The 25,101-nt window shown below is 39.0% G+C and overlaps 1 protein-coding gene across 5 annotated transcripts in view; it reads left to right on the forward strand.

Moving 5' to 3' along the window:
* SEL1L2 (SEL1L2 adaptor subunit of SYVN1 ubiquitin ligase) overlaps window positions 1-25,101 on the forward strand; it is a 94,434-nt gene that overhangs the window by 31,288 nt on the left and 38,045 nt on the right. For all 5 annotated transcript variants that reach the window (XR_009247442.1, XM_058679469.1, XM_058679470.1 and 2 more), the window contains 7 exons: window positions 3,623-3,725; window positions 6,803-6,965; window positions 19,401-19,454; window positions 19,883-19,942; window positions 20,033-20,114; window positions 21,092-21,246; window positions 21,857-21,913. Coding sequence is in view for 4 of the 5 variants with exons in the window: in XM_058679469.1 (XP_058535452.1) it covers window positions 3,623-3,725; window positions 6,803-6,965; window positions 19,401-19,454; window positions 19,883-19,942; window positions 20,033-20,114; window positions 21,092-21,246; window positions 21,857-21,913 (674 nt within the window). In the remaining variant the exon portion in view is untranslated. The remainder of the gene's footprint in view (window positions 1-3,622; window positions 3,726-6,802; window positions 6,966-19,400; window positions 19,455-19,882; window positions 19,943-20,032; window positions 20,115-21,091; window positions 21,247-21,856; window positions 21,914-25,101) is intronic.

Consider the following 25,101-nt stretch of genomic DNA (forward strand, 5'->3'; position numbering starts at 1 on the left):
TGGTCTCATGGAATCTATGGTTCTGAAGTTAATGTGCCAGACTCAGACAAAAAAAGTTGCATAGTCAGGACCAAGAGCTTGGTGCTTAAGATCCTGTCTTTAAGGGTATACCAGGCAGTTTTCTTCCTGCTTGCAAATTTTGTATCACTTTCCAAAACTGGGAACATCTCTTTTTCTTCTACTATAGGAAGCATCTCTTTGTTTTCTGCCCTCCAGACTGATTTACATAAGACAGAAAGAGGCAACGTGCCTTCTATATACCTATGCCTCTAAGCAAGGGAATTAGCACCAAATATACCTCTTAAAATACAGAGGTTAAAAAATAAGTAGAGCAGGAGAATCAAGATGGCAGAACAGGGTAATGACACGTTTAAAAAGACAGAGAAACATTAGCCAGTGTGAAGCAGAGAGGGCAACAATGTGGCATCCTACAGGTTCCACCCAAGATAGGTCCAGGTAACCCTCAGACCTGATGGCCAGCACATCAAGAACTCTAGTAGTGGCACATCAGGCACTGTTTTGTATGCTGTGGAAAAACTTTAAGACTGCAGGGACAGCAGTGAACTGCACATGTGCTGAGCTGGGAGCGAAATCACTGAGCTCAGTACATTGCACTAGTCCCACAGGGAAAATAACCGACTGTGGCATTGTACTGGTCAAAATAGGTCCGTGTGGCCCTCAGACCTAATATCCAACAGGTTCTATCAAGATCAGCACCATCAACAACCTACCTATATAGGACACGTGGTGTTTCCCTAATCCTGGGAACTGCTAGACCAGAAATGGAAGAAAGGTAATACAGACAACAGTGCAACAAAAGCAGGGGATCACACAAGTAGAGAGTCGTAAGCCAGGAGCTGGGGCTATGGACATGATGGTGGAAATCTAACATAAGAACCCAGACCTGGAACTTGCTGAAAGGAGTGGCACAACTGACTACAAACAAAGAGCTGTGTGCCAACCACAATAAGAAAAATCAAATGGTAGACCTGTGGGTGACACAGCTTAGAAATCTGCCCCAAGGAGAAGAATCTGTTAACCAGAAGTACAATGACCAAGAGCAAAGGATGAGACAGAGGCACAATGAATATTACTGAAGACTCCCCTGCAAAGGAGCAAAAGTCTTTGCCTACCTCACAGTTAACTGAGGAATATATTGAGAAAATGGGGGATACAGAATTCAAAACACTTGCTATAAAGCTTTTTATCAACAACGAGAAGTGCGTAATACTCCTGTGTGTCACACAGGAAATAAATCAAATGAAAGCTGATGTTTCAAAAATCACTACTACAGTGGAGCAAATTAAAAGTATAATGGAGAGTCTCCAGAATAGAATGAATGAAGCAGAGGAAAGAATCTCAGAATTGGAAGATTATTTCCTGTCACCAGGAAGGGAAAAAAAACTGAAAGCAGAGCTGGTTCAAGCTAAAAAAAAATTCAAGAATTGAGAGACACTATTAAAAGGCCAAATGTAAGAGTTATGGGAGTCCCAGAATATACAGACATAGAAGCTGGGTTTGGGCCTGGCGTGGTAGCTCAGTGAATAAAGTGCTCACCTTGCATGTGCTAGGATCCCATATAAGTGCTGGTTCCAATTGCAGCAGCCATGCTTCCCATCCAGCTCCCTGCTTATGGCCTGGGAAAGCTGTCGAGCATGGCCCAAAGCTTTGGGACCCTGCACCTGTGTGGGAGACCCAGAAGAGGCTCTGGGCTTCTGGCTTTGGATTGGCTCAGCTCTGGTCATTGCAGCTGCTTGGGGAGTGAATCAGCAGACAGAAGATCTTCCTCTCTCCTCCTCTCTATATGTCTGACTTTGCAATAAAAATAAAAGAAATCTTTTTTAAAAAGAGAGAAACTGAGTTTAAAATATATTTAGTGAAATAATAAGGGAGAGAAAGAATTGGGAAACAACATCCAGGAGAGTCACAGAACTCCCAACAGAGTTAACCAAAAGCAATCAGAACTATTAACACCACTCGAGCACATATCTCAGAGCATGCCCCACATCCGGGACTCGGGGTGGGCGGGAAACCGGGTGGGGCTTCCCCCTCAATATCCCCCTTTACCTCAGATACAAGATGGAAACAATGTGGACATAATAGTATTACCCACTTCCCTATCCTCCTGAACCTTTTTTTTTTCTTTTCTTTTTCTTTCTTTAACTGTAATTAACTATGTAAAGATTGTCAACAACATAATAAAATAGATTATAAAAAAAAAAAGAAATAAAAAAAAAATCATCACCACATCACATGATAATCAAGTTCTCTTCCATCAAACATAGGAAAAGATCCTTAAATGTGCACATGAAAATAATCAACTGACATATAAAGGAATCCCAATTAGATTCACAGAAGACCTCTCACAGGAAACTCTATAGGCCAGATGAGAATGTAGCAACATATTCCAGATTCTTAAAGCAAAAAATTGTCAGCCCAGGATAATGTATCCAGCAAAGCTTTCCTTTGTCCTTGAAAATGAAATAAAATTCTTCCACATAAGACAAAAGCTCAAAGAATATGCCTCTTCCAAAGCTGCCCAGCAAAGGAAACATAAAGACGTTCTCTTGACAGAAAAGAGGAATAGCGCCTACCAAAACCAAAGGCAAATGAGAAGAGCATCCCAGTAAAATAACAACGGAAGACTAAATCAATGAGCAACCCATTGCTAAAATTACAGGACAAAATTGCCACCCATTCATATTAGCCCTGAATGTAAATGGCTTAAACTCATCAATCAAGTGTCAGATTAGTAGACTGGATTTAAAAAATAAAATCATTGTATTTGTTGCCTACAGAAGACAGATCTCACCAACAAAGATCAGCAGAAACTATATCTCATGGGTTTTGATTTTTTAGCTTCATCTCTTCAAAACACTTTCTTATTAAATTCTTCAGTGACTGATAGATCATACAGTAGCATGATTTTCTTCAAGAAGTTTCTTGATTTTTTAAATTTCTTCAGTGACACACTGGTTATCAGTAGCATGTCATTTAACTTCATGGCATTGTTAATTTCTTTTTTTTCTTCCTGTTGTTGATTTTGTTTTGTGGCTTTTCATTTAAAGAGATTTATAGTAACTGTCTAATGAAGACTATCATATCTAGCAGCAATTTAACTTCATGGCATTGTAAATTTCTATTTTACTTCCTGTTGTTGATTTTATATTGTGGCTTATCTTTTAAGGAGATGTATAATAATTGTGTAATGGTGACTGTTATATCTAGATGTGAGGATACAATGCAGTATGCATCTCTAGTTTCAGATCAAAGATGGATTCTCAATGAAACTGCTAACTATATCTTGACAATACAATGCTGGACTCTCTGCCATTGTCCATGCCGCAATGACGGACGTATGACTGTTTATGAAGAACTATACTATAGTAATAATATAGGGGAACTCAGTGAGGGGAAAAGGGAACTTGGGGAGGGAGTAAGGGAAATCCCAGGGCCTATGGAACTATATCATAAAATGATAATAGTAATAAAAAAATAAGCAAAATAAGAAAATAAGTAGAGCAAAACTCAAACTAATATATCAGTATATTATGCCAGCAAAATATTTTTAAAATATAAAATAGAAATACATTTTCATTTTTTCTTATTTGCCTATATATAGTAATAAATGAAGAAAAGAAAAATGTCACAGATGAAGGAGATGAGCTATATAATATGGGCATGAAGATACTCCAGCAGTCTAAAAGCCAAAAACAAAAAGCAGAGTAAGTTTTTATCAAGTTATCTTAGCAAAATCTAGCATATCACTTATAGTTTTTTTGGGTCATAAGTAATCTTATTTGTAACATTTGTGTCTTTAAAGAGGCAAATGGCATTTATCATCCTAAATGAAGAGAACTGTGGATTAGATTGACATCCTTACATATTACGTGAAAAGCAGAATTAAGCATTGAGTTAAACATTGAAGCAAAAATATTGTTGGGTTTTGTTAGATCTTTTAAACAAAATGCAATGTGTTATTTGAGTTTAAAAAGCTGCTTCTGTATAACTGATCATTTGTACAGCACCATATGGTTTTCAAAGCACTTTCATATATGTGGCTTCATTTTATTCCCAGAACATTCACATGAGGCAAGAAGAGATTCATTTTTTTTCTCTCTTTAAGAAGTCAGGAACAAAAAATCGAAGATGTTAAAGTGAGGTCCCAGAGATGCCCAGCTGGGAGGTGACCACACAAGGGTCCCTAAGTCCTACCCCATACCTTTTTATTTGTTTGTCTGTCTGCTTTATCCAAAGGGACACAGAACTATCCTCTAACAATAAGTGGAGGAGCACAACCTGAAGGCCACACGATCAAATCCTACCTTTCTCACTCATTGTCTTTGTGGTTATGGGACGGTTACTAAACCTCTTTTTGCTGTAGGCAGTACAATCGAGCTTTAGCAGCAGGCCTTCACAGTGATCAGGTAGATTTTTTAAAAAATAAGCTATTTTTTTAAAATTTATCCCAGTCTCCTAATTATCAAGTAGAAGATGCAGGAGCAAAGAAAAGAAAAATGTTTTGAACCTATAATAGAGTGGTCCTGAAACCTGCAACAAGGAGACATCTATTGCTTATACAATGAAGAGGCACATCAGCCATGAGGAAGCACCCAGAACTGAGGTGGCCAGTCCTAGACATAGAAGTAACGGTTCAAAAAATCTGAATGTCAGTATAGACAATGAGGGCCATTCCACTGTGATCCTTTTAAAACAATGTCCACAACTTCCATTTATCAAGGACCCATTTTGTGCTAGTTATTGTTCTGGATATTTTATAGAAGTAATACTACTCATTGCTCACAATGATATTGTGAAATATAGATTATTATCCCCAAAATACAAGAGAAATACATGGAGAGTCAAAATATTCTTCCAAATCGGAAAAAAACAAAAAGGGAAAAAGGTTGCTTCTCTTGCTGAACCACTGATTTAGAAGATTGGGTTTTTTGCTTTGTGTCCCTCTGGGTTCCCCTGATGAAAATGGGTTATAATAAGGTGCCCAAAAGCAAATCAGCATGATCTGGATCACATTTATTCATCACACTTCGGCACCCGCTGAGTGCATAACAACAGAGAATTCTCAACCCAGCCTAGCTGTAGGAGAAAACAATGGAGTTATGACAAGTGACAAATCCCTGAGGTGTCAGGTGAGCTCTGCCTATAGCAGAAGAGCCTAGAAATATCAGAGGCACACTTGATGTGCTCCAAGTTCAGAGAACCTCTGAATTCAGCCTGATAGGTGGTGAGGCAGTCCCAAGTTTAAAAACAATAGTAGCCCTTTGGACTCACCATCAGATTCTTTTAATTAGCCTACAAGGTATGAATGGGGGAAATTACACAATATGTCAGTACTACTAAAAATATAAAAGTTACACATATGTGTGTCAAAAAGACACACACTTGTCTGAGGGAGTAAGGAAGACTCAATGACAGCCAAGTTCGGTCCTTCAGTAACAGTGAATCCCCACGTCCGCCAACGGAGTTTGGAGCTAAGTTGCGGACGTACTCCTGTGCTCCCTAAGCACACTCGGTATAGTCGGTTCCAGGTCTGTTGGAGATGATCCAGACACAGAACTGAATTTCCTTATTAGGAACTTGCCCTGCTTCTCAGTTTCTCCTGTTTGGTTTTTGTTGTTGTTTGTTTGGTTTTGTTTTCCCTCTGTGAATCACAACCTAGATCTTAATGTTATCTAACCACCAGCAATTTCTCTAACCCTGGAATTTGCTTCCAGTGCTCCTTATATCACCTGTATTTTCTAACAAGGAGCGGATGTGTCCACCCTGCACCTGTGATCAAAGAAGGATTGTTTCGCAGCCTATGGCTGCTTCCTGCAACCAGAGACTGTATATAATGCTACATATATTGAATCTACTATGGGATACCCCTCCAATCCATCTCAGGTTTCTGTGCACTGGTTTGGCTTGGTGTCCTTCTCAGCTCAAAGTCTAAGTGATCTCAACAGCAAGCCACTTAGCGAAAGTAATCAGGAGTTTCTGTATGCTAGTGTCACGCTATCTTCCAGATGCCTATCTTCAGTGCAGGCATTTGCTTTTTATTAGCTTTTGAGACCTTCTGCCTAACCTTCTAGCTTCCAGAATCTCAGCTTGCTTTTACCATTGATTGTTATTATTTTGTGTTTCCTGACCTCTGGATTCCAGTTTTCCACCTCCTCTTACCAGTAAGAATACCCCCCTCCCCCACTTCGATATCTGGGACATTAATGCCTATGGTTAACTCTGAGCCTTTCCTGTTCAGACTTTTCTATTCCAGCTTTGCCCAAGAGAGTTTATTTTGACATCAGTATGGATAGGCTAAACATTAAGTTCAGACCCCTGATCATTCTAGGTTGGAAGCAGTAGATTTATGTGGGTTTTTTTTCCCATGCATTCAGCTCAGGCGTACAGGTAAGAAGGTAATGCTGTCTGAAGTTTCTGCCACCCAAAAGAAAGGAAGTTACAAAAGTAAAAATAAAACCCAAAAATAGCCTCTGTCTTTCCTGCATTTTGACCTTGTCAGACTTCCTATCCTACTTGTTATACAGTTTCAAATTAGGTCCAGGTGAATTCTGACCAGGACTCAGAAAATGCAGTGTAAGTTAATCCTATGCCATCCCTATTTTCAATCAATGAATGTTCATACCACTTACCACCTACTTGTTAGAGAACAATTTACTAGAAAATTTTAGAATCAATGCCAATAGTCCTGAGTATAATAGATACTACATCTTACAAATAGTGCGAGGGAAATAACAGAAAACCTCATTTTTGAAAACTGTCCAACTTTATATCTTTGAAACAGAGCCTACATACTCTTTGCAAAAGCAGCTGACATGGGAAACTTGAAAGCTATGGAGAAAATGGCTGATGCTTTGCTATTTGGAAATTTTGGCATGCAAAACATAACTGCAGCTATCCAACTATATGAGTCCTTAGCTAAAGAAGGATCTTGTAAAGCCCAAAATGTGAGTTTTGAAGGAAATCTAAAGCTTAAATGACTACATCCTGAAATAACTGCAGACAAGAGCCATGTGAAAGGAGTTAAGCCATTCCAACCCAGACCTAAGGAGGTTACCACAGTGCCCTGAAATGGTGGTGCTAGAGTAGGAATATAGCAGGGGCCCCAGGTAAATTGTTTTAAATCCAAGTCCATGGAACACAATGGAACTGCTCTCTAACCTACCTTCTTTCTGTTATATCCCTGTATGTGAGTGTTTCAAGAAAATTAAGGACCTCTGAACCCCTAACACAATGCTATATAAAATGTATTCACCTGTACAAAGAAATATGGAAATAAATCTGTTTCCTTAATGTTATTATTTTGAATATCTATATGATTTAAATTAGTACATATTATTGAAATTATTTTCACCCACAGGACATTTTTATTACCTATAAAATAATGCAATAAACACTTATATATGAAATTATAAATTATAAAATAATTCAATGAACTATGTAAATATTATATTAAAAGAATTGTTAAACTTTCTTCATATTTGGTTAAGTTTCAGAATAGACCAAAATGTTACCACCACTTCCATCTCTAGAAATAATATCATTTTCCAACAGAACATAGATTTTCTTTATAGTGAATGTATAATTAATTGTTCATAATAATTTTTACATACTTTCTGTGTGTCACACATGCTTGATAGGGAAAAATTATTAGAAGTTGAAGTCTTTCTGGATCAATCTAAAATAATTACAGCACAGTTTAGGCTAGCTACAATAAAGGTATAAATACAGTGCTTATAGCACAGAGGAGAATCTAACTAATTCTACCTAAACCAAGTAAAGAATGTTTCAATGATGTGACATTTGGCACAACAGTTAAGATGCTCTTAGGACACCCACATCTCACACCATGCAGTACCTGATTGGATTTGAGTTCTGGTTCTGCCCTGCATGCCAACTTTTGTGCTAATGCACACCCCAGAGGGCAGCGCTTTAATTCCTGCCACCCATGAGGGAGACCTAGATTGAGTTATAGACTGCTGCCAGACATTTGCAGGGTGAACCAGAAGATTCTCTGTCTCTCTCTCTCTCTCTCAAATTAGTAATTTTTTAAAAGTGTTTCAAGAAGGAAGTGGCATTAGGCCTTAATATAAAATATTAGGTAAAAGCAATATTAAAAATACATGTTATTTAAATAAAACACTTGATGTAAGGTCAAAATATTACTCCCAGAGAAATCCAAAATCAATATGAACAGTATACTTAACACAGAGAACTGGAGGCTAAAGTAAGAATTTCACTCTGTTTCGTTTGCTTATTATCACCTCTGGTTAGTGTTACTATAGTCATTGTGGTGATTTCATGTCCACAGACCATCCTATAATTACAGTTAACTGGCTACCAATTGCTTACTATTTGCTTTCAGGAGAATCAGATGAGATAATGTAATTGGCTGATGATCCAATGCTGGGAAACACTCTAAATGTACTGCTACCACTGCCCATATGTTATCACAGCCATCTTTGTATGGAAAGACACCTTGCTGAGATGTTCTAGGAAATGTGTAGTTAGAGATGTTAGGGTGGCGTGATGTGGTAAGAGAGCAGATGTTCAGAAATCAGAAGATTTGACCACATATGGTTACAATCTACAATCTGATAGCACTTTCATCTTTTCTTCATGCTTTCAGATGTCCCTGAACAAATTATATCTTCATAACATAAATTATCCAAACCTGAAAAAGGGATTGACAATAAGGTACACAATATCTCACAAGGTTACTGTAAGCACTAAGTCATATCTACAGAAGGCCAAAGCAAATTGTAATGAGCATTAATAGATCTTGCTGTGTAGAGATCATAGTCCCAGTGGCTTTGTCTTTGGAATCAGCCATTTCTAGCTTCATACTGAGCTGCAGCACAAATTCTTGTGACTTGTCCCCCATGAGTCCCCATGTTCTCATGTGTGTGTGTGTGTGTGTGTGTGTGTGTACAAAGACTATAAAAACATAGGTAGGGACAAACTATGATATACAAGGCTGACACTGACCATACAAAATTCAGTCATACTCTCTATTGAAATACTTAAATGCTACAATATAGGTTAATTTAAAAAAAAAAAAACTCTCCCCAAATCCTCTTCTGTCCTCCCTGAGATCCTAGAGGTTCCTATTTCTCACTCAGTCTCTGCTGTACTAAAGTTCTACATGATCTTGCAGCCACAGTATTAACATCTGAATGAGCAGAGAACTCCCAGGATCCTGTTCAAGAACTGCCCCAGAACTCGATTCAGTTGCTTTGCTGACTTCAATTCTGTATGTTCACTATCTGTCATTACTTTAGGCAAATGTGCTTTCAATAGCAGGTTGTCTTGCAGTTGATTTTTTTTTTTCTGTCTGCAAAGAATAACAAGTCAAAATTATTTCATGCCACAAACAATGGTTACTAGGACTGGGCTAGCCACCAGGCATGCTAATCACATTCTTATAATAGGGCTGGCTAGGTGAACACCTTTCTTCTCTACTGTGCCTGCTTGATAGAGTGACGCTACCTACACTACTGAAAATATTGCTGGGGACTGTGAGGACAAGATAACAACAGATGTGTGGCAAAACAGGCTAGAAATGTGGGCTGAAAGCAACATTGATGCAGTGAAGACAGAGATAGAGGTAAGGTAGAGGTTTAGAGGGAAAGATGACACAGAATATTTTAAGAAGGGAAGAATATTACACGCTGCAGCATAATACATGGAAGGTGTGTGGAGTACCAGAGAGCCAGTTGAGACCCAAATTAATGCAGGAAAACAAAAGGGATAAGAATTCACATTATAGGGACCCGGTGCAATGACCTAGCAGCTAAAGTCCTTGCCTTGCACGCACCGGGATCCCATACGGACACCTGTTTGTGTCCCAGGAATCCACTTCCCACCCAGCTTCCTGCTTCTGGCCTGGGAAATCAGTGGAGGACGGCCCAAACCCTTGGAACTCTGCACATGCATGAGAGACCCGGAAGAGGCTCGTGGCTCCTGGCTCCGGATTGGCACAGCTCCAGCTGTTGTGGCCAATTGGGGTGTGAATCAACAAAGATCTTTTCTCTGTCTCTCCTCCTCTCTATATATCTGACTTTTCAATAAAAACAAATCTTTGAAAAGAAGAATTCACATGATAAGGTGGTGTTGAAGAAATTCGGGGAAGAAATTTTAGGCTATCTACCAAAAAAATGGTTTAGGGAATGAAGGCATGATTATTTCTTTTCACACTCCGTGAATTGTGTACTTGGCAAACATCCAGGTAAAGTGAAGGCTATCTCAACAGCGGTCAACAAAAACAATTAAGATTGTGAGCCAGGTTCATTGAATTGATTTCTAAAGAAGTTCTATTTTCTGTATGTGGAGTTATTAATGGGGTAGTCTTAATGAAAATGGTGGAAGTGAGAAAATTGCCAGCATTAAGCCTTAGAAGTCATCCTGTAAAATGTATGTGACCAAGCTGAAGGTAGATGATTCATTTATCTTTATTTCTCTAACTCTCATCCAGGAGGCAGGAATTCAGAATTAGAATATTCTCAATTTTCTTAATATAGGTGCAGTGTTTTCAGTAGGAAATTTATTGATTTTCCAAAAATGACTTTACTTGGTTAGTACGCAAGAGCTTCATCATTCACATTGCATGGTCCTTAAAATTTAATGATGGTGATCTCTGAGTAGTGGTATGCTTTGTGGCTATTATTTTCTTTTTAAAAAAAAACTTTTCTGTTAGTTTCTATTTGTGGGTATGTATTAGCCTTGATATCAGAAAACATTCTTTAACTCAAGTGTCTTCCATGGCTACACGTATGAGTACATCAAAAAGTTCATGGAAAATGCGTGTTCTGAAAACTGCATAGAATTCAAGTCTTTGTAAAAAAATTTTTTTTAATTCCATTTTCCTACGAGCTTTTTGAAGGCACCTCATAGTTTAAAAAGGAAAACTCATTCTATCATATAAAAATAACCATAATTGATATGAGTATAAAGTAAAAATATGTAAGTGGCTGCATATTTTACTGTGCTTTGGATTCTAGAATAATTCTGTTCTGATGGTAAAGATTCCACACATTCTTCATTTATTTTGATCATCTTAAAAATTATGTTTGATGATGTTTACATAGTTGAGAGGGATACATGCCCATGTTGACCACTGATTAGAGTGAAAAGGATCGAAGGATAACGGAAAGTGTATGAGACCATTATTTCCAATTTTCTTTTTCTTTCCCCTGTGTCTGAGGGAAGCAGGGAGAGAAGGAGAGAAATCACACCCCTGTCATCCTAACTGTATCAGTACCTGGGAATGGGGGACAGGCACCTAGTGTCATCCCAGGGTACCCGATGTGCAGCATACTCTGAGGATATTGCTCAGTTGGTTTTGATAGCTGAAATGCTGTTGATTTCATTGCTTCAAGGATGAGGAAATCCTTCCAAGGTCCATTGGCTAACATAGTCCACCTTAGAGTCTCATTAATGCTTGTCTCAGAGAGTTAGCCAATTTGTTCTGCCCTCCATGGTACTAGATACCATTTGAAGCCCTCGATGAACTGTCCACTGCAGCATCTTCAGCTACTAAGGAGGTCCATGCTGACACATGCACTCTACAGTCAGACCACAGATCCTGCGATTCTACCTGTGGTTGGAGTTCTAAGTCCAGTGGTACAGTTGTGGGGAGGAGAGAAGTCTCCAAAGAAATCAGATAGCAGACCTGATTCCTGCGTGCCAGTCAGTGCAGGGTCTGGCTTATTCCATCACCCACATCAGCCTACACACACACTGGTGGTTGCAGTTGCTTAATCATTTCTGTCTCCAGCACCATCTCTTATGCAAACCAATGGCTGCTGCCCAGCCCAACACTGCCCACCACACACTCGGCCCTTATGTACACCAGTGGGAACTGCAGCCCAGTTAGAATGACCCCCAATAACCCCTACCAGGCCCGTTCTCAGCCATGGTTCCTGGCATTATGGTACGTGTAGCAGTCTGTCCCAGTCTGTCCCGCATCCCATTTGGCTTTTGGGTTTTTTTGTAAAGATTTATTTATTTTTTTTTATCCATTTTATTGTATTGTTGACAATCTTTACATAGTTAACTATAGTTGAAGGAAAAACAAGAAAAAGAAAAAAAAAGGTTCAGGGGAATAGGGAGATGGGCAATGCTATTATGTCCATATTGTTTCCATCATGTATCTGAGGTAAAGGGGGATATTGAGGGAGAAGCCCCACCTGGTTTCCCGCCCACCCCAAGTCCCGGATGTGGGGCATGCTCTGAGATATGTGCTCAAGTGGAGTTAATAGTTCTCCAGTTATGAGTCACTGCCAGTTTCGCTCGATGAGGTGGTCCACTGATTGATATGGTCCATCATGAAGTCTCCATTTGTCCCATATTTCGCTGCCAACATGTAGCTGAGATGAATGATTGTCCTATTCTGTCTTCTGTCTTTTCTTGGTTAGAATTCTGAGTCCAGCAGTTCAAGTGGGGAGATCTCCAAAGGTACTTTGAGGTATTCCCAGATTAGTTTCTTGTATGTTCTAGCAAGCACAGTGCCCGGCACAGTCCATCACCCTGATCAGCTGGTGGTTGCAATTGCTGTTTTATTACAAAGTCAGATATACAGAGAGGAGGAGAGAAAGAGGAAGATCCTCCGTCTGATGGTTCACTCCCCAAGTGACTGCAACGGTTGGTGCTGTGCCGATCCGAAGCTGGGAACCAGGAACCTTTTCTAGGTCTCCCACGCGGGTGCAGGGTCCCAAAGCCCCAGGCCATCCTCGACTGCTTTCCCAGGCCACAAGCAGGGAGCTGGATGGGAAGTGGAGCTGCCGGGATTAGAACCGGCGCCCATATGGGATCCCGGTGTGTTCAAGGCGAGGACTTTAGCCACTAGACCATGCCACAGGGCCCCCCATCTGGCTTTTGTACCAAGGATGATGCAGCCTATCTTAACCCTACTGACCCCACTATCCAACCCACACTTATGTTGGCTAGTGCTACGACCTATCCAGACAGATCACACCCAGTCCTGGTTCTTATGCTTGCTTGGGAACTGCAGCTCATCAGAGAGGTGCCCACAGTTTCCCTACTAGGCCTACTCCTAGTCCCAAATCTTGCTCTGTTACCTAGTGAGGCTCCCAGCCCTGGCTTTAGTGTATGCTGGTGGTTGGTGGTCAGCAGTGGTTGATGCTAAATAGCCCAGCTCAGATCTCCCACATGGACAGGTACATTGGTCTGACCCAGAAAGGACCTCCAGCTTCCTTCCTCCAAAATGCTTGGTCTCAGCCCTCTTGTTTACCTGCAAGTGTAGTAGCCTGGTTGTTGGAAGTTCCCCAGAAGTCAATACTCACATGCAACATACTCCCTCAAAGGTCTTCCCTGTCACACATCTCCATACCTCCTTCACTGAGCAAACCACAGTCTCTGCACCCAGGAGCACTTGGGTTCCCAACACAGTCTTCCCAATCCCAGTCTTCTAGTGGGGAGGCATGCTGGCCTGGAGTTCTTTTTGCCTACCAGGGACACAAGCTCTTGGCTGCTGTTCTGGCCTGAGACCTACTCTTCCACCCACTCGAGATCCAACTTCTGCAAGCCTGGTCGACATGCACACCACGCCAGCATGCTAACCTAGTGCTCTCCCCTTCCCCATCACCACCCCTCTGCCCTCAACAAGCCCATGGGAAAATCCCCAGGCTTGCTCCACCTGCCTGGGTGCAAGACCCCAGGTCCCCTCAAGCCTGCACCCTCAGGCCCCCACGAGCCTGCCCTGGCTGACAGATATTTCAGTCTTGATTATAGAACTGTTTCATGGAAGGTCTGTTAGCATTATTCTCTTGCTTGAAAAAAGTCATTTTTATTATCAACCTAATGATTACTTCGGTAATTCTAGGCTTACCTGTTTGGAGCATTTCTTCTTGATGTTAATGTACTTTTTGTATTAAGGGTTCATAGGGTATGTGAATTGCTTATTAGGGTTGATTTACACTTTTGTTTGGTATGCAATTTGAGTTAAAGGTTATGATCACAGGTGCATTCAAACTTCATACAACAATTAAAAGGAAAATTGTTTCATCTTTTTATCCTTTTTAGTAATACTTTCACATATAAAAAGTGAAAAGACGTATATATAAGTTTTAACTTGTTATTATGAAACCCAAGTAATTTACTTCAATGTACAATAAAATATCCTTTTCACTGAACTTTTTGTACTCAAATCATAGCTACAATAATACTTCCTTAAAAGCCAAAACACTTGACGTGCTCGCTTCGGCAGCACATATACTAAAAAGCCAAAACACTTGAGAATCCAGAGCTTGACTTTTAAAAACAACTCAAAATTGAATTCTCCAAAGAATTCAGAATCACCCATTGTTATTTTTCTGCTGAAATGAGAGAAAGAATGACCTTAGACTGGTTTGTCAAGGCTGTTAAAATCATGGCCTTAGTCCTTATTTTTTTAAAATGAGCTTTAAGCAGAACACTCCTCTCCCTGCTTACAACAATGAAAATTAACTTCCATACAATCCACTTCACAACCTCATGTGCCCCTAAAACTTTTCAAGGAGCATGCTAGGTTCTACACAAAATGATACACTGTTGGTGAAAGCATTTTAAAACACAAGCCTAACACAACAGACCAGTGTCTTCACTGTCTTGTGTAAAGGTCAATATGTGTGTTTACTGTCAAAGTTTCTGCATAATTAAACCAGAGTCTAAGTTGCGCAGAATAAAAAGTGCTAAGATTTGCAAGAAAAACAAAAACCTAATCTTGGCTGAAGATTGGTCTTTAAAAGAGCCAATTTAGCCATTTTAAATACACAAGGGGTTAGAATTTTTCCAGGGTTTCAGACGCCTTCTATTTGTAAAAACAGCTTCATGATCAAATTTCTTAATTAAGAAGAAAAGAAAAGGAGAGAAGGGAGGGAGTGAGAACTAAAAAGAAGGAATAGAGAGAGTTTTCCACTCACTGGTTCACTCCCTCAAAGAAAGAGAGTCTTCCACTCCCTACGAAATGCCTCAGTAGTCAGGGTTGAGCCAGGCTGTAGCCAAGAGCTTGCAGCTCCAGGAGGGTATTCCATGTGGAAAGCATGGGCCTGATGTCTTCCCTAGTGTGTTAGTAGAAAACTGAATTTGTAGAGGAGCAGCTGAAACAGGCAGGAATCACACTGGCGTTCTAACACAGGGTCCCAGGGTCTCAGGCAGGAGCTTAACCATCTTGACACAGAGCCAGCAGGGAATGCAGAGTTTTGTTTGTTTGTGGTTTTTGTTTGTTTGGTTGTTTGTTTCTCAAAAGCATCAGGAGCAGAGTGCAGCAAACACTACTTGCAGTGAATTCAAGCTTCATGGATGAATCCAGTCCCATCTCTAAAGACTGAGAGAACTTAGAAATTATTTCACTGTTATCTTGTCAGTGACAGGAGGGCAGGAAACGAGGCAGAGGACTGGGAGATTATCAAATTCTGTAAAGCACACACAGAGCCCTCATGCCATTAATGTGTAAAGTCCTTTATCATATTTTGAAAATGTTTTCATAAAAATTTCATAAAGTGAAGCAGTGTTCCTTGTCAATCCGTATGGGTTCGCTAAGAAGAATTTGCATTGAGCAAGCTCTATTTTATAGAAGTTGTTAGACTCAGTATGGTAGACATGAAAATCCTAAAAATCCTATCTTTTATCTATTATAATATGTCACAGCAATGTTATATACTTATGAAGGCATAAAATTACAAAAGCATATTTTATTTAATCATGCAACATGTTTATTTATTTTTTAATTTTTATTACAAAGTTGGATATACAGAGAAGAGGAGAGACAGAGAGGAAGATCTTCCACCCATTGATTCACTCCCCCAAGGGAGCGCAACGGCCAGTGCTAAGCCAATCCAGAGCCAGGAGCCAGGAACTTCCTCCAGGTCTCCCACGCGGGTGCAGGGTCCCAAGGCTTTGGGCCATCCTCGACTGCTTTCCCAGGCCACAAGCAGGGAGCTGGATGGGAAGTGGGGCTGCCGGGATTAGAACCGGCGACCATATGGGATCCTGGCACGTTCAAGGTGAGGACTTTTGCTGCTAGGCCACCATACTGGGCCCCATTATTTACTCATGCAACTCTAATGTCTTAATGTTGATGGTTAAAGAATGGAGACTTAATCTAATTGTGGTGGCTAGCATGTGGGGCTGGTGAAAGGACTACCCCCAAAAGAGTGGTTCCAACAAGAGGGTTGGATGTTTAAGTTTGCTGTAGGTTCTGTCTCCTGCAGCTCACTTTCCCATTTGATCACTCTTGCTCGCCCCCGATGATTAGCTTCCTTTAGACATCAAACTATGGGCTGCCCAAGCTGGACTATAATCTCCAACAGTAACTGAAAGAAACCTTTTCTTTCTCAGGAAGCTCCTCTTGGCTACATAAATGATGCTATAGTTTCTAGTAGAAGCAAGAAAAAAAACTAGAAAATATTGACAGGTTTTATCATTTCACTCCTTGTAAAATTTGATTTCTTATTAACAAAGGCAAAATAGACTTTGGAATGATAATATTAAGAACTCATGGTAATGATAATGCTAAAGAGCAAAAGCTATGGAATATGCTTAAAGTCAGATGCAGAGGAAATGAACAGCTTTAAATATTGTTTTAATAAACAAAAAAGCATAAGCACACTTCTCAGATTGTTAAAAATAAGCAATAAAGGTGGAGTAAAAGCAATCATAAGTATAAAAACAGAAAATAACAAACTAGGGAATATAAAATTAATTAATTTCATAAATGAGGCTACCTTAGTCTGTTGTCTATTGCTATAGCAGAATACCAAGACAAAACAATTGACCCATTAATGATCTATAGCCTGGGAATTTCAAGATCAGGCATCTGCATCAATGGCATCACTCAGTGGGAATGCCTGGGAAGCTGGCAAGTGGGAGGGAGGTCATATGATAATAGAGAATCCAATGAAAGATGAGGAAGGCACTCTCACTTGATCACAGCCTGCTCCAGTGGTACCTCACTGAGTCCTGAAACAGCAAGAACTCACTCTTGTGAAATGGCGTTAAACTATTCATGAAGGCTCTGTCTCCATGGTCAAACACCACTATTTAAAGCTTAAAAGTGTTAGTGGGACCATATATTTAAACCACAGCAAAGAGTAAAGGATAATTCATTAAGATGCTTGTAAAAATTGGGACAATTTTCTAACTAATCATAAAGAAAAAAAAAACAGAAATGAGAACAAAGATTTTAACTACATAGTTATGCAATTGTGAGATAATGTTATATTCCACTTTATATATTATAATATATTATTAGGTAAAAGAAAAGATTTTCCCAGAAAATATGCCAAATCCTTTTGTAGAATATTCCAAATAACACTCATGTCAATGGAAGTAAAAAATTTTAACTAGATCTATAACTGTGGAACAAATTGAAATTGTCAAAAATCTGGCTCTCTAAAGACACTACACTCTCATATTTTTACTGGAAAGTTCTCTCAAATAAGTAATTCCATTATGCAATGCATTTTTTTGAAAAAGTTATTTAAAAATGAAAGTAATTGTAAATGTCAGTGATAACATAGGAAGAACAAAATGGTCAGATTTCATTCATGAATACTGATAAAAGAATTCTAGATTGAATTTACCACATTGGAAATCATGAACCATAATAAAGTGGTTTTTTTTTTTTTTCCTTAAGAACACATTTATCTTGGCCTGGTGTAGTAGCCTAGCTGCTAAAGTCCGTACCTTGCATGCACTGGGATACCATATGGGCGGCGGTTCTAATCCTGTCAGACCGGCTCCCATCTAGCTTCCTGCTTGTGGCCTGAGAAAGCAATCGAGGACAGCCCAAAGCCTTGGAAACTTGTACCCACATGGGAGACCCAGAAGAGGCTCTTGGCTCCTAACTTCAGAACAGCTCAGTTCTAGCTGTTGTGGCTGCTTGGGGAGTGAATCAGCCGATGAAAGATCTTCCTCTCTGTTTATCTAACTTTCCAATAAAAAACAAAAGTAATCTTTAAAAAGAAAAGAATACTTTTATTTGAATGAGTGACAGAGAGAGAGAGGGAAAGATGGAAAAACCTACATCTTTCATCAACTGCTCACCGCTAATGGCCAGGGCTGAGCTGAGTCAAAGCCATAAACCAGGAACTCCATTCATGTTTCCCATGTGGATGACAAGCCTCCAAGGATTTGGGCCATCATCTGCTGCCTCCCAGAAACACTACCAGGAAACTAGATAAGAAGCAATGGCACTGGGTCTTGAACAAGGCACTTTGGTATGGGATCCAAGTACCCCAAACAGCACATTGACCTTCTGTGCTCTAATGCCTACCCCATGACTTGAGTTTTTTTGTTTTTCTTTTTTAACCAGAAATATTCAAATCATTAGGAATGCATTTCTGTCACAAAACCTTTGTTTTATTTTCATTTATTTGAAAAAAAAAAAAACAATAAAAATGGAGGAAGGAAGGCAGAGATCCCTAGTCACTGGTTCACTCACCAGATGCCAGCAACAGTTAAGGTGAAACCAGGAGCCAAAAACTCAGTCCAAGTACTGAAGTGTTTGGGCCATCACCGCTACTTTCAAGAGCTGCACATTAGCAGGCACCAGGCATCCAAAGTGTGTTGGTTACTTCAGGACTCACACATGTCAGAATCAGATGGGTCAAAACAAGCAACAACAGAAGCCCCACCAGTCATGCAAAGAACACCGTCCCTTCCAGAAATCCAGAACACTGGAGGCATTGGGTATCCATTTGGCTCTTCTTTCCCTCCCATGATGGAAATCATCTGTTGAATTTTTACTTTCTTTCAAATAACACCAAGAGGCACTAATGTAGGAAATGGATGACAATGGAGAAAGTAAATGGCTTTTCCTGCCTGCTTAAATGGGTTGTTCTTGACTTGAATATACAATGTATGTTCTGTATCCTGTGACTTCTTGATTTGTTTGTGGTATTCTCCTAAAGGTTCTTGGGACCATATATTGTGGTCGAGGCTGAGACTTCCTTTGGCATCTTTGTTCTGAAATCAGACTTTCACTTTTTATTCACTGTATTTCTTGTTTGAATTTTCCATATCAGTAGTGTCTTATTTCCAACATGTGAACAGGAACTGTGCATATTCAATTTTTAAATGAATGAAAGAAAAGTTGTATAAGAAACAAAAGCACATAAAGATCATTGTTTTAATATTTTTTATTATTTGTTCTAAAATTTAGGAGAAATTATTCTATTTTCACATGTGATTCAATCCTTCCACTATTTTGACCTTTACTAAATTCTTATAGCCTTCACAAAAGTACACTGTTAGAACATAAGAAATAAATTAACAATACAAATTACTAAGGAGCAGACTTTAAAATATCCCTTAACAATCCAGATAATAGTTTCGCAAAAAAAAAAATGATTTATTGAGCTTTGCTATTTCTTTTGCTTTAGGCTTTAGGATTTTTGTCTTCTTATGGAATAGGAATGGAATATGATCAAGCCAAGGTAAAGTCACTCTATTTTTTTTTTCTCCTGGCACAAAATCAGCTTCTTTAAAATGACATGGAGTAAACGATCTGTTCTTTAAATAAATAAGTTCACTCTAGGATGGTGATTAAAATATTAACAGAAAAATTCAGTATCCTTATACCACAAGTTATTTAAAATGTCATATTTTGGTTTCCTCACTACAGGCAGATAATACCTGTTGAAAGAGAGCTTGTGATGATTAAATGACATATTATATGTACTTTCCAATCTAGACTCCAGAAGAAGGTAAACCCCAATAATTGGCAGCCATATTAACAGAGGAAGATACTGCTAATGGAATTTATCTCTGAGTGCTTCAAGGTCTATTCCTGGGATAGGCATAAAATATCAGTGGGTGACTGAGTTTCAAATTAAGATGATTAATGTATTTTTTTTAACTTTAGGCACTCATCTATTATACCTTTGGAAGTGCTGGTGGAAGCCTGATGTCTCAGATGATTTTGGTTTGTAAATTAAATACTCTAAAACCAAAATAGGTATAGTATAAATACATCATTGTCTGGATATTAAAAATATATATGCTTGTGTTTTAGGGGTACAGATATTTGTCAGGAATCAATGTTCTACAGAATTGTGAAGTTGCCCTAAATCATTACAAGATAGTGGCAGATTATAGTGAGTAATCTTCATAATTTAAGACAGATTTGCCATAATATTTTTAAAGTATATATTAATTGATATACATTTATAAGAATAGCATCTATCCTTTTAATGTCTAACATAGTAATATTGTTTTGATGCCATTCTATAAGGGTGAGGTTTTGTCTCCTTAATAGTTACTTTATATTCATCTGTGTGAATCCATTATATTCATCTTTTATTTTTGTTGATATATATCCCCAAATGTTTCTGCTTTGCTTTTCTTGTGATGTTTTCTTAAACTGAGCCTTTGAACATACACCAGCAGACACTGAGCAGTTCCCTTACTGTATCTAACATTTAGAATATAGGATGACTTGCTGATGTTCTTAAAGAGCTAAATATTAAACACATACTTGAGATATGTATCGCTGCATTTGGGAATAATTTGTTCACTATTCTATTACCCTATATTTTGTCTACAGAAATTGGAATGTGAGATCAATAATAGTTCCCAGAATCATTTTCAAAGTTGCGTGTAACATTTCAACTGCAGCATCACTGAAATAGGCTACATAGTAGTGTTTTTATACAGAAGCTTTCCAAGAAGTGAATGAGATTCACTTGGTTAATTTGTGTAATTTGTCTAAACACGTATCTGCTCATAAGATATCTCCTGTTTGCTTATGCCTGCCAAAATAATTAAGCAGAGTCTGACATGTATATAAGTTGATAATATTTTGTGTAGGTTGCAAAGAACACATCGCTTCTCAGCCTTTTGGCTAAGATCAAGTGTAGGTTGCAAAGAACATCTAGGTTTTTTGCTCTTTTTTCATACCTAAATGAAAATCAGCACAGTTTTATTTCTCGTGAAGCTTTCCTGTTAGCAAACCAGATGTCTGCACAATTTAAGGCATATAAGCCAAACAACATCTTCTTTATCTTGAATGTTTATCTTGAATGCTGCCTATTGTTTTCTTTCTGGCTATTCTCTGCCCTGTTTCTATTTGCAGTTGCTGATAAATTGGAAAAAAATGAAGGTATTCCAGTGGAAAAAGTAAGACTAACTGAGAGACCAGAAAATCTCAGTTCCAACAGTGAAATTTTGGATTGGGACATTTACCAATACTATAAACTTTTGGCAGAAAGAGGAGATGTTCAGATACAAGTAATTTCTACAGATAAGATTGACTTTTTAGAACATGGGAATGATAACATTCTTGATTCTCTCTGACCCACCCTGAATGTGTAAGGGAAGAAAAAGCCTTTTCCTCCGTGCACTACTCCTGTTTTGTCCTCTGTCATGTACAGTTGCTAGTCCTACTGGAGAGCTAGTTGCCATAGTAATAAAAATATTCCTTTGCATTTCTTCCTGAAAATGCATTTCAAAAATAACTTAGATTTTGATTATAGACTAAAAACAGCATCAAATGCTGGTTTGGAAATGATGAATCCCCTCCAAGGATTCAGAAATGTTCTATCTTCAGGAATTGGTCAATCTTCCTGTGATCTTTGAGAGTCAAGAATGAAAGCCCTTAGGCTTATGTGCCTGGGTGTTCCTGCTTACCAGCTGCTGAAATTCCTACTAATGAGGAAGTCTTATGCCCAGCAGCAACTAATTGGTAAAATATAAAGTCTAGAATGTTCCCTTGCTTCTTTCAAGACATTCCATCTTTATCAAACTGAATCAATATCTTACACTAACAACACCGTGTTTCTTTTACATTTAAATCAATACTGCTACTACTAAAATGATTCTCAAAAATCATCATTTCTAGGTATCTCTTGGACAGTTACATCTCATTGGGAGGAAAGGTCTAGATCAGGACTACTATGTAAGTCAATCTCAAGATTTTGTCATATGGAGTGATGAGGATAGTGGTGAGGGAGGCTAGTGAGGCAGAGGGAGGGGAGAAGGGGAGAGGGGAAAGTGTGGGAAGTTGCTAACGGGGAAATCCAGCCCTGCTTCCATTGGCCAATCCAAATTCCCAAATGGTGAGGAAGAACAAAGTTTGCATCATGAAGTGCATTCCTACCTGCCTTCAGACACATAGGGAAGAACAGGGCACACATACTCCAAGAGAATCGAGCCTTTATCCATCCTCACACTCAGGTAAGGAAAATATTCCTACCTGCAGGCTTTGAACATGCCCCATCCACAAAGGCCAACTGCAGAAAGTCCACCTGGGAGTTTGATGTTAATCAAGGAGCCTATAAGACTAACCTCATTCCCATGTGGCTCAAAGAACAGCCTGCTTTAATATAATTAAAAATATATTAAACATTTGTACAAATTTGCTAAGCCTCTTTCCATCACTTAATTTAATAATATTCTATCCCAATGAGGCTGCTAGATTAATCAGTCATTCATGTGATTTGTCCTACACAATGTCCTCACCAAGATGGGATGGGTTCCTGTCTAGATTCTGACTGTGGTTACAAGCTTCTCATCACCACCAACCTGGGATTGTTCTTTAAAAGATGGCTTCGCAGTTCTTGCCATTTTATGGGGGAAAAGTGTTCATTGTCTCAAAGGAACATGTACCCTAGTGAAATATAGTCCCATGGGCTGAGTGATGTAAATAACTACTTTCAAGGTTGTTAGCATTAAATAAGTGATCTGTTATACCTTGCATTTAATTTTATTTTTTAAATGAACACATCTTTGGTAATATAATTTGCATTCTATGTGAGATACAGTAAACATCAGATAAATGTCAAAGTTAATTTCATAAAATCAGATTAAATAGAATGGTCTACGGCCATACCACCCTGAACGTGCCCGATCTCGTCAGATTAATTAGGATAAGCAAGTGTATTCCAAGGTAGCTCAGTTGAAGGTTTTCAGAATGCTTTTAATTGTAAATCATAACAAAGGGTATGACATCTTAGATGGACAGTTCAGCATTCATAGTATCACTCCAATGTCAGATTTCAGCCTGCAATGAATTTCTTATGTTAATTACAGGATATATAGCATGGGTGAGTTCCTCATTTTCCATACACATACTATCTGGGTTTGTACAGGTACCCAGCCTCAGCTTGCAGGGAAGATACAAGAGTCTACTCATTATGATAAAATCCCTCAAAGTTAAGTACTTCCAGTGAGCTCCAGCCATCGTGATCAGCCAAGAGGAGTTAGAGCTAGCTATAGCTGAGAAGAGCAATCCCAGGGCTGGCATAAAGTACCACAGGGTGCAGCAGCAGCAGCCAGTGGCTGGGCAGTATCATCAGGCTTTGCCAGTGCACTGGTTGGTAGAAGGCTTATGGTATCTGTGTTTGAGAGCTGAGGTCCCAGTCAGAAAATAACACTGGTTAAACAAGGGAAAGGAAGTTGTTTAGGAAACAGATTTTGAACTCAGGACTTTAGCATTCAAAACTTGAGCTCTTTTAACTAAACTTCATTTTTTCTTTACTTGAACAAAAGGAAATAAGGAAATCCATTTTTTTCTATGTAATACAAGACAGATGCCATGACTCTCAGGTTCCTTCAGCTCTAACTTCCTGAGTAGGCCTTCTAAATGCCATTTAAATATCCTCCCAAAGAAGGACTGTTCAGTTTCAAAACAATGCCTGTCATCAGTCCTTCTCTTGGCCAACTACAGGCTGGTCCTTTTTATATGTGTCAGCCTGAGGCAAGTTAATGTTCATGGAGGGTTGTAGTCAAATTCTCAGACTGAGTGGCTAGGTGTCAGTGAACTTCCTCTGCAGAACAAACCACTGCCAAACTTAGAGGACTTAGAACAACACCCATTTAGGTCAGCAGTTTGGGGTAGCTTTGGCTGAGCCCATCTGGTCTGGGCTTTGATGACATGTGCAGGTAGCTGGAGTGGTAGCTAGTGTTGGTGGCTTCTCCTTGTGAATGGAGTGAATGAAGCCTCTTTCCATGAGGTATTTCATTTCAGTGGATGACTCAAGCCCTTGGCATGGCAGTGGAAAAGTTCTAAGAACACAGAGCTGAAGTCTCTTGAGGCCATAGTTCAGAACTCAAAAATCATTTCTGTCACTTTCTTGTGTCACTTTCTGTAGGGCCAGTAAGACTGAAGGGACAGGGAAGTGGGCACCTGTCGGTGGGCAGGGCCCCAAAGAAAGTGGCATCTTTGCAGTTCATCTTAGTTTAGTTGCATCAGAAACAACTTAAGGTTACAGGGGAAATACATATAGAGGAGGTCCGATAAAAGGATACGCTCGAGTTAGGAAAGGTTAATACTGCAGCTTTTCTGATGTCTGGCATCTCTTCCTTCAACTGTCATTTCCTTAGAAAGGATGTTTTTGATCAACTCGACTCAGCTCATCACTTATGTTACCACACTGTGTTTATTTGCTTCATGACCCATGTGACTCATTGATTTCTGTTAATCTTTTTCTCCCCATAAAGGAATGTAAAATCTTGTCTGTCATACACTATATTTACTGTACTTAGAATAGTGCATGGCAACATGAGGAACCACTATTTGCTTAATAAATGAGTGAATGAAGGCTGACATCAAAACATGTGTTGCTCCCCAGCCTGCAAACCACTTGAGCTGGTATGCTAATTTTTCAGTCCACTAAAAAAACTTATTAGCATAAGCCTCTCTTTTAATACAATGACCCAGTTTACTGCACAGTAAATTACATATAAAAAAATCCAAAAATAACTAGTTTGCTTTCTCTACTCCCCTATCACTGCTGGGCTGAATTAATCTCTCTCGAGAGTTGTTATCAAAAACAACATTTTTGCCCTCACCCTGACCAAATTTTTAAGTTTTGAAAATTATTGTAGATGTGATACTTGATTGCATTATTTTGATTTTCCTACACATGCATTTAAATGTCATTTGCATTTCTAAATATATACAAACTCAGAATGGATTGGGTTAGGAAAGCAGAGTGTTTGGGTGCATATTATTAAAGCAGATAGAACATAATTAAATCTGGCAGAGGAATAATATCATATATGTGAAAGTAACTGCTTTATTTATCCTGCCACTCATTAAAAGAAAAAGCCAGTAGCATCCCTTTTCGGGACGATTTACAGAGC

The sequence above is a fragment of the Ochotona princeps genome, chromosome 22 (assembly GCF_030435755.1).
Source record: "Ochotona princeps isolate mOchPri1 chromosome 22, mOchPri1.hap1, whole genome shotgun sequence".
In the NCBI taxonomy this organism is placed as follows: Eukaryota; Metazoa; Chordata; class Mammalia; order Lagomorpha; family Ochotonidae; genus Ochotona; species Ochotona princeps.